The 10,557-nt window shown below is 47.8% G+C and overlaps 1 protein-coding gene across 1 annotated transcript; it reads left to right on the top strand.

Moving 5' to 3' along the window:
• The first annotated feature begins 800 nt into the window (after window positions 1-800).
• Window positions 801-6,103, top strand: LOC125347588. The gene is given in 4 exon segments (XM_048340592.1): window positions 801-1,132; window positions 1,398-2,297; window positions 2,346-3,072; window positions 3,074-6,103. Coding segments are annotated over 4 exon segments (4,989 nt in total).
• Window positions 6,104-10,557: the final 4,454 nt, after the last annotated feature.

Below are 10,557 nucleotides of genomic sequence, written 5' to 3'. Positions count from 1 at the left end.
TCAGAATCCCCTAGCCCCTGAGCCAATTAGATTTGTCCTCGCACCCCAACCCTGCTTGCACCTGGTTTATGTAATTTTGTGTTTTTTCCCTTTAAATACCCATGTAAAACTTTGCTCAGGGCCTTCCTCCTAACCTCCGCTGCGTCGGTGTGTAAGACGAGGTCCAGGCTGCAGCTCGCCTAATAAAGCCTTGCCTTGCTTTTGCATTTTGGAACGTCTGGCTCTCGGTGGTCTCTTGGTGGTCTACGAGGACTTGGGCGTAACAGTTGGGGGCTCGTCCGGGATCCCCAAAGACCCCCGAGACCCCAGACCCGGAAGGTAAGAAACAGCGCTGTTACTTTGTCTTGTCTTGCCCCTTGTCTGTGTGTGCGCGTGTTTCACTTTCGTTTTCTTGTTGGAAGCCGGCTATTCCACCTTGTACTTTTTTTTTGTTTTTTTTTTAGGGGCCTGTCGAGCGGACGCGCTCATCGACAACCCTGGGGGAACTGGGAGACGTCCCAGGTCCTCCATCCTTGAAGGGGGACCCCTGGAACCCCACCTTGATACTTGTAGGGCGCAAATCAGTCCGGTTCCTAGCCGGCACTGACCAAGAGGGTCTCCTCACTGAGGCTCAGTCCGCCCACCTTGAACTTGAGTCCACTCCTTCTGCACCATCGCAAGAGGTAGGGGGACAACTTGGGAGATCTCCAAAACATACTAGTAACTTGTTATTTTCTCAGGCCTGTGTATTTGGTACCTTCTCTGTTATTGTAATTGTTGTGTTTTTCGTAGCTGTCTGGATTGAACACCTGACCAGAGCCATGGGTAATGTGCCATCTAGCTCCCTAGACTTAACCTTAGCCCACTGGAAGGAGGTTAAGGAAATTGCTCATAATCAAAGTGTGACTGTTAAGAAAGAAGAGTGGATAAGTTTATGTAAATCAGAATGGCCCACCTTTGGGGACGCCGAGTGGCCTCCTGAAGGGAGTTTTGATATAGTTAAAATCACAATTTTACAGGTCAAAATCTATAATGTGCTTAGCGGGCATCCAGACCAAGTCCCTTATATAATCACTTGGAGGGCACTGGTTGAAGAGGATGGCCCCACCTGGGTGCATGCTTTCTTGTCCCCCCAGCCTCTTCTCTCATCCAGGTATTCACTAACAAGACACAGGAGAAGAAAAAGCAGAGAAGAAAGAAACCACCAAAGAAGAAAAGAAGCCGCGTCCACCTGTCTTCCAAGGGGGAAACATGGAGGAGGAAATCTTTCCTCCACCATACTCTCCCCTCCAACCCTCCCCGCCTGAAATACAGGAGGAAGATGAAGACGCAGAAGAGAAAGCGCCACCAGCCCCCTCTGCACCAGAGGGTCCTGCCCAGTCAACCCGTCGGCGCCAGGGAATTACGCCTCCCCACAGCTCCACTGCCCTTCCCCTTCACCCCTTAGGTCCCGGGGATGAAAATGGCCAACAGCAACTCCAGTACTGGCCGTTTGCCACTAGTGACTTATACAACTGACGTACCCAAAACGCCCCCTTTTCTGAAAAACCTCAAGACTTGATTCGTTTGCTTGAAACTGTCCTTTTCACTCACCAGCCCACTTGGGACAATTGTAACCAGCTTTTACAGGTTCTTTTCACCACCGAGGAGAGCAGTCACATCCGAGAGGCGGCCTGGAAACTTGTCCCCGGCCCAACCGGAGCACCCCTCACAGACCCTACCGCAATCGCAGTCTCCTTTCCTGAGACTCGACCCACATGGGACTACAACACGGCTGAAGGTAGGGAACGACTCCTCATCTACCGCCAGGCTCTGTTGGCAGGTCTCAAGGTGGCGGCTCGCCGACCTACTAATATGGCCAAAGTCTATGATGTGAGGCAGGGAGAAAATGAAAGTCCAGCAGCATTTCTCGAGCGGCTTATAGAAGCCTTTAGCCAGTACACTCCCTACGATCTTGAAACTCAGGAATCCGCTCAGATTGTTATGTTCACCTACATAAATCAAGCTGCCCCGGACATAAAGCGAAAGCTACAGACAATAGACAGGCTTGGTGAAAAATCTGTTAGGGACTTAGTAGCAGTGGCAGAGAAGGTCTATAACAAAAGGGAGACAGAGGAGCAGAGACAGGAGCGAAAGGACAGGGAACATGAAGCTGAACGTGAAAGGAGAGATAGGGAAAAAGAAAAGAATTTGGCTAGAATCCTGGAGCAGCAACACGCACAACAGACTAGAATTTTAGCACAACAACAAGCCCAGCACAGAAGAGATATTAGAGAAATCATAACCTCTGTGCAACCAGGAAACTTTAGACGATCCTCGTCTCCTACCAGAGAACGAAAATTCAAGCCTCGTCCTAGAAAAGCTAGAGTAGGAGAAAACCAGTGTGCCTATTGCAAGGAGATAGGACATTGGCTCAGGGACTGCCCAGAGCTAGCCAGAAAGGAGTAGAAAAAACAAAAAGTAGGATCCAGAGTGTTGCCGGCCTTAGAGCTAGCTGAAGACAGTGACTGAGGGAGTCGGGGCTCAGACCCCCTCCCTGAGCCTAGGGTAACTTTGAAAGTGGAGGGGAACCCAGTCACATTCATGGTGGATATGGGAGCAGAAAACTCAGTACTACTAGCCCCGAGGGGGCCGATGTCCACTAAAACAACATGGGTGCAAGGTGCAACTGGCACCAAACCCTATAAATGGACTACCCGAAGAACAGTGGACCTAGGAGTGGGCCGGGTAACCCACTCATTTCTAGTCATTCCTGACTGCCCCTACCCATTGCTTGGACGTGACCTCTTAACAAAAATGAAGGCTCAGATACAATTCACAAGTGACAGAGCTTTGGTAACAGATTCAAGAGGGAAGCCTGTAAATATATTAATCACTAGCAAACTAGAAGAGGAGTACAGGCTATACCAGCATCTCAAGCCTGAGTCTCCAGAAAATGAGTGGTTACAGGTGTTTCCTCAGACATGGGCAGAAACTGGGGGGATAGGACTGGCAAAACATCATCCTCCAATCTTTGTGGAACTCAAAGCTGGGGCTGACCCAGTAAAAGTTCGCCAGTACCCCATGTCACTAGAAGCAAAGAAAGGGATCACCCCCCCACATCAGAAAATTGTTAGAATCGGGGATCCTAAAACCCATCCAGTCAGCCTGGAACACTCCACTACTGCCTGTCAAAAAGCCTAACTCCAATGACTATAGACCAGTACAGGACTTGAGAGAAGTAAACAAAAGAGTAATGGACATTCATCCAACCGTTCCAAATCCATATACTTTGCTGAGTTCCTTACCACCAAGCCACGTGTGGTATACTGTGCTAGATTTAAAGGATGCCTTTTTTAGCCTGCCCTTAGCCCCACAGAGCCAAAATTATTTTGCATTCACCTGGCATGACCCTGAAATCGGGATAAGCGGCCAACTGACCTGGACTAGGCTGCCTCAAGGATTCAAGAATTCGCCCACCATCTTCGATGAAGCACTTCATGAAGACCAGAGTGAGTACTGCTCTAAAAATCCTGAGATAAGCCTGTTGCAATATGTGGATGACTTGTTGATAGCTGCCCCAGACAAAATCAGCTGCTTGAAAGGGACAGCTAGGCTCTTAAAGACTCTTGGCAATCTAGGCTACAGGGCCTCTGCTAAAAAGGCACAGATTTGCAAACCTAAAGTCACCTATCTGGGCTTCATACTAAAAGAAGGCAAGCGTTGGCTGTCAGAAGCACGAAAAGAGACTGTGCTAAAAATTCCTGTGCCCAAGTCAGCCAGGCAAGTCAGAGAGTTCCTAGGAACAGTGGGCTTTTGCTGGCTGTGGATACCTGGGTTCGCTGAAATGGCCAAGTCCTTGTATGAAGCCACCAAAAATGTCCCAGAGTTCCACTGGACTGAACAAATGCAAAAGGCCTTTGAGGCAGTTAAGAAAAGCCTCCTAGAAGCCCCTGCCTTAGGCCTACCTGATGTGAATAAACCATTCACCCTATTTGTGGCTGAAAATAAAGGGATAGCAAAGGGGGTGCTCACCCAGCCAATTGGGCCTTGGAAAAGACCGGTCGCCTACTTATCCAAGAAATTGGATCCTGTTGCTGCTGGGTGGCCCCCGTGCTTGAGAATAATAGCCGCAGTAGCCCTCTTAGTAAAAGATGCAGACAAATTGACCTTGGGACAAAACCTGACTGTGGCCACTCCACACGCCCTGGAAGGGGTGCTAAAACAACCGCCCGACCGATGGATGAGCAATGCCCGCATGGTCCATTACCAAACCTTGTTACTTAACCCTGCGCGTATCAGTTTCTGTGTACCGACAGTATTAAACCCAGTTACCTTGTTGCCGGATCCAGACCTGGAAGCGCCTCTGCATGATTGTGAGCAGATCCTGGCCCAAGCACATAGTCTCAGGCCTGACTTGCTGGACTCACCGCTACCACAGGCCGAGCACACCTGGTTCACCGATGGCAGCAGCTTCATGCGAGAAGGAAAAAGGTACGCAGGCGCGGCAGTCACCACGGACACTGAGATAGTGTGGGCAGAGGCACTCCCCCAAGGAACTTCTGCACAGAGAGCAGAACTGGTGGCACTAACAAAAGCCCTACAAATGGGGAAAGGAAAGAGACTAAATATATACACGGACAGTCGGTATGCGTTTGCTACCGTACATGTTCACGGAGCTATCTACCAGGAGAGAGGGTTACTGATGGCTGAAGGAAAAACTGTTAAAAACAAGCAGGAGATTCTGAATCTCATTCGGGCCCTCTGGGAACCAGCCAAGATTGCTATCATGCATTGCCCAGGACATCAAAAGGGAGTTGATTTAGTGACTAAAGGAAATAACTTGGCAGACCAAGAAGCCAAGGAGGCGGCCCTCCAACCTGGAGCAGAAATATTAACCCTAGTGGATCCAGGGCCACGGACTCTGCCTCCCGTGCCCCAATATTCCCAAGAAGACCTGGAATGGATTAGGAAAATTCCTATGGCCCACAAACCCCTGGACAGAGAAGGAAAAAGTGACTGGTGGAGAACTTGTGAAGGGAAACTTATCTTGCCACAAGAACTAGGTAAGGGGGTCCTCAAGAGAATCCACCAGGCTTCCCATACGGGGACCCGAAGAATGCAGGACTTGCTTCGCCACTCAAAAGTAAAAATTAGACAGGGAAGCCAAATTGTTGAGGACATTGTCAAAGGTTGCAAAGCCTGCCAGCTCAAAAATGCAGCGGCTCAACCAATTATGAAAGGAAGCCGCCTTCGTGAAGACAGGCCAGGTGCATATTGGGAGGTAGACTTTACAGAAATTAAACCTGGAAGATTTGGATACAAATATTTGCTAGTTTTTGTAGACACCTTTTCAGGATGGATTGAAGCTTATCCGACAAAACATGAAACTGCAAACGTGGTGGCCAAGAAGATCTTGGAAGAAATCTTACCCAGGTATGGCTTCCCATCCTCCATTGGGTCGGACAACGGACCGGCCTTCGTCTCAAAAGTAAGTCAGGGAGTAGCCACTGCACTGGGGACTGATTGGAAATTACATTGTGCTTATAGACCCCAGAGTTCAGGGCAGGTAGAAAGAATGAATCGGACCCTAAAAGAGACCTTGACTAAATTGGCCCTAGAGACTGGCGCAGATTGGGTGTCGCTCCTTCCTTTTGCCTTATTTAGAGTAAGAAACTCACCTTATCAGCTTGGTTTCACTCCCTTTGAAATAATGTACGGGCACCCCCCGCCCATTGTTCCTAGCCTTCAGACTGAATTGCTTGCAGATTTAGATGATACTGAATTTCTACGTAAACTTAATCATTTACAGCTTGTGCATAAGAGTGTGTGGCCTCAACTTAAGGCACTATATGATTCTGCTTCTGTCCCTACCCCTCATTTATTTAGACCAGGGGACTGGGTGTTCATTCGGAGACACAACCCAAACTCCTTAGAACCACGGTGGAAGGGACCCTACGTAGTGCTGCTGACTACACCCACTGCCCTCAAGGTAGACGGCATCGCTGCCTGGGTTCACTACTCCCACGCCAAACCAGCTGATCCCTTCGCGTTGGACGAAGATTTCCGTGGAGAAACATGGGAAGTCTCCAAACATCCAGACCAGCCACTCCGCCTTCGCCTCAAGAAACGAAAGTTAGACTGAATATTGCTACTATTATGATCATTTACTTTTTGCTTTCCTATTTTATTGTTCAAGTTAATGCTGATGCTAATCCTAACCCTCACCAGCCCTTCCAGTTATCTTGGCAGATCACTCCAAGAGGGGGAAAACCCCTTATCTTAGCAACTAAAGAAGCCCCCTTAGGAACCTGGTGGCCAGACCTAATAGTGGACCTGTGCGACCTAGCTGCAGGCAGCTGGGACGTGCCAGATCATGATGACCCAAATCTAGATAAGCAACTTCCCGAGTGCAAGGAAAAAGAATCCTGTCTAGTCCCGTGCAAATACAGCTCCCTAACATGGGGATCTGGACATGGATGTGGCCACCCAAAGCTAAGAGCTGAACTGAGGGAAATGCCTTTCTATGTGTGTTCTAGAGATGGGAGAACTAGGGCAGATGAGAGAAGATGTGGGGGAGAAGCAGATTTCTTTTGCAAAAAGTGGGGATGTGAAACCACGGGACAAGCGCACTGGGACCCACACTCCAGCTGGGACCTAATCACCATAAAACGAAACCATACAGGAAAGGGTCTAGAAAAAGAAAATAGTCTTGCTTGTGAGTGGGCTAACTGGTGGTCCGGACAAGGAGCCTGTACTAAATATAGATGTAACCCTCTAGTAATTAAGTTTACCAAGAATGCTAAGACCTTCGGTGGATGGACTAGAGGAAGGACATGGGGATTGAGATTGTACATGTCAGGGTATGATCATGGACTTACTTTCCAGCTCAAACTCATTGTTAAACCTATGACAGATGTCGCAGTGGGACCCAACTCGGCCTTAAAGCCTCAGGACCACCTTGACAGGCCTGTTGTTAGGCCGACACCAGGCCCGACCCCATTTAGAGCCCCAGAACCCTCTCTTAATTTAACGCTGGCTCCAGGTACCAGACCTTCCTCCCCCATGTATATCCTGGCCTATTTACCCCATAATAAGAACCCCCTAGTAAACCTGATGCAGAAATCCTACATAATCTTAAACCATACTCAGCCCAATTTGACTAGATCTTGCTGGTTATGTTATGATGTTGCTCCACCCTATTATGAAGGCATTGCTGTCTCTGATAACGTGTCTCAAGCCAAGGAAGAAGAGTCTTGCAGGTGGAAGTCAAAAGTAGGGCTCACCCTAACTCGAGTCACTGGTTCAGGCACGTGTATTGGAAAACCGGGGAAAGAAATGGCTCCTTTATGTAACCACATTATCAATCATAAATCAGCAAGTGGTTACTGGCTGACTCCACAAGATGCTTGGTGGCCATGCTCTAAGACGGGTCTAACCTCTTGTGTACACTCTGCTGTCTTAAAGGACTTTGAGGATTCCTGCGTGTTAGTGCGACTGGTACCCACTATATCTTACTATCCGGAGCCAGATTTCTTGGACCGTTTACAGGGCTCCTGGAAGCAACTCAGTCTAGAATACAATCCCCGGGTGAAAAGAGAGCCCTTTACAGCTATAACCTTAAGTATATTAGTAGGAACCAGCCTAGGGGGACTAGGTACAGGAGTAGCCTCCCTCATCCAACAGAGAGGATATTATGATGATCTACGGATGGCCATAGATGAGGATATTAAGAAAATAGAAGAATCCATCTCTCACCTCCAGGAATCCCTTACATCCTTATCAGAAGTAGTTCTCCAAAATAGGAGAGGGCTAGACTTACTGTTTCTACAGCAAGGAGGACTTTGCACTGCATTGGGAGAAGAGTGTTGTTTCTATGTTGACCATTCAGGAATAGTAAAAGATAACATGTCCAAAGTCAGAGAAGGATTAGAAAAGAGATGTAGAGAATATGAGTCAAAACAAGGCTGGTTTGAAAGATGGTTTAATTCTTCCCCATGGCTTACTACTCTAATATTCACTTTGTTGGGGCCCCTGGTGATTATCATTCTCCTACTAACGTTCGGGCCTTGCATCCTAAATAGATTAGTCCAATTCATGAAGGATAGACTAAACACCATACAGTTAATGGTACAACGAAGCAGGTACATACCTCTTCCAGAAAGAGAATTGTTAAGATTGACTCTTAAGTCTGAAACACAGGATTGTGCTTCATGCCCATAACTCTAGGGGGGAATGAAGGACTAAGACAACTCCATCTTGAAAGGAATAGCAACCATCTTGGTGTTTGTGTTAAGCTAGGAATGACCCAACACATACATAAAACTCTGGAAATAACTTGTTTATGGTGAAACTAACCAGGCATTGTACAGATTCCAGGATTCAAGTTGTTTATGCCAAAACCAATAGGTCATAAAACGCATTTCCCAGATGGCCCAACCAGTTTGGGAGCGTTCCAGTCACACTGACCGCCCTGGAATGTCCATCGATCAATTTCAGAATCGCCTAGCCCCGAGCCAATCAGATTTGTCCTCGCACCCCAACCCTGCTTGCACCTGGTTTATTTAATTTTGTGGTTTTCCCCTTTAAATACCCATGTAAAACTTTGCTCAGGGCCTTCCTCCTAACCTCCGCTGCATCAGTGTGTAAGACGAGGTCCGGGCTGCAGCTCGCCTAATAAAGCCTTGCCTTGCTTTTGCATTTTGGAACGTCTGGCTCTCGGTGGTCTCTTGGTGGTCTACGAGGACTTGGGCATGACATTAAAACATTTAAAAGAGCTTATGTGCCCTAGCCGATTTGTAGGGATATTAATAGCAGGAATTTTAGCCTTTATTTCCTTAGCTGCCTCTGCTGCAGTGGCTACTAAGGCTTTAACACAAGATGTGCAGACAGCTCACTATGTTAATCAGCTTGCTCATAATACCACGCAAGCCCTGCACTTTCAAGGCAGGATTGATGATAAGGTAGCACAAAAATTAGAAGCATTGTATGAATCTGTGTTGTCACTGGGAGAACAAATTCGTGCCTTACAAACTTTGCAACGGGTGCGCTGTCATGCTCGGTTTGACTTTATTTGTGTCACCCTCCATAAGTATAATGGGTCGAGCTATCCTTGGGAACAAGTTGTAGCACATCTAAATGGTATTTGGCACCATAATAACTTGTCCTTAGATCTCTTTCAACTCCATAGACAAATAGCTGGACTAGAACAAGGTCTGCCTCTGGACTCTAAAGTGGCAGAAACAGCAAAAGAACTGCTTGAACAACTTCAACAGTATGTCCCTTCCTTAACTAACGTTAAGGGTCTGCTAATGACATTGCTTGGCCCAGGGATACTTTTACTGATGGCTTGCCTATGCCTTCCTTGCATTGTACGCATATTGCAAAACTCTTTCATGAGTCTAGCCAGCCAGCTGCATAAGATCAAGCTCCAAGTGAATGAACTTTCCCCCAAGAGGAACCGCAGTCAGTGATGGGTATGAGGGTGGTGCCGGCTTGACCGGCCTAAGGCATGGGGCTTCAGCACTGCTCTGAAGTTAGGACGGGTAAGGCAGGCTGGGCGACCCACCCTACCTAAGACAGGTGGGTTCACTTCTTTTAATAAAAAAAGACGGGGAACTGTTGGGAGCCAAGCTAGCAGCTAAATTCTTCCTGACCTCTGGCTGTGTTTTCAAGGATGTCAAGGACATGGCTTAATGGAAAATGGGAAATGCTTTACTATGTCTGCCATGAGTCCATTCTTATGTTAACCAACCTCATCCTGACTTAGCTACCATCAGATATTGCTCTGGAGTCCATTCGTTAATCAACCTCATCCTATCTTAGCTATCGTCGGGTATTGCTAACTCCAAGCCTTTTTGTGTTCTGGAATTTTAAGCCTATGCTGTTTCCTGGTTTTCAAACTGCATATAAGCTGGAAGTTAAGAATAAACATGGCTGCAGTCTTGAGTTTCAACCTTATGGCTGCAGACCTCCCGTACCCCATTTTGTCTCTTGTCTTTTTTCTCTTGCTTTATTTTTCCTTTTCCTTAATCCTCGCTGCCCTCAGTCAGGATTCCCGTTCACTGCCAGCTGGCTCAGCAGGCTTCAGCAGCTTTTAGATTGCGCCCCTCCCATGGTAAGTGATTAGTGGAGCTGAAGACTTAAATACCAAGCGTCCTTGGTATTACTCTGGTCAGCTGAAATGTGAGAGACAATCAGTGATGGAATTGTCACCCCAATCACTGTGTCTCGGACCAAGCATGGAGTGTGGCCCTGTGGCCCCATGCTACGGTCACTGAGTGGGGCTCGGAACTTGGCACCAAGATTTTTGGTGTGGCCCTGAAGCCACGGCCCTGTAGCCCTACAGTAAATCGGAAAACCGGATCCAAGCCCATGTTTAGATGATCACTTACCCTGGGTGTGAGGACAAATTTGTAGATTGTCGTGGTGGATGGAAGTAGAGCGCTCGCTCAGGAGAAGTAACCTTGGTGGTCGTTTGGGTGGGCTTAGGACAGAAGAATAGGTCCTGGAGGCAGCTTGGACCCCCCAGAAATAGGGGAGCAATTCCACCGGGGAGCCCTATCCCGGGTTTCGGCACCAATGAAAGCATAGGTATTA

This window comes from Perognathus longimembris, chromosome 3 (assembly GCF_023159225.1).
Source record: "Perognathus longimembris pacificus isolate PPM17 chromosome 3, ASM2315922v1, whole genome shotgun sequence".
Classification (NCBI taxonomy): Eukaryota; Metazoa; Chordata; class Mammalia; order Rodentia; family Heteromyidae; genus Perognathus; species Perognathus longimembris.
Note: the sequence above shows the minus strand (reverse complement) of the source record. Positions and strands in the feature narration are given on the sequence as shown.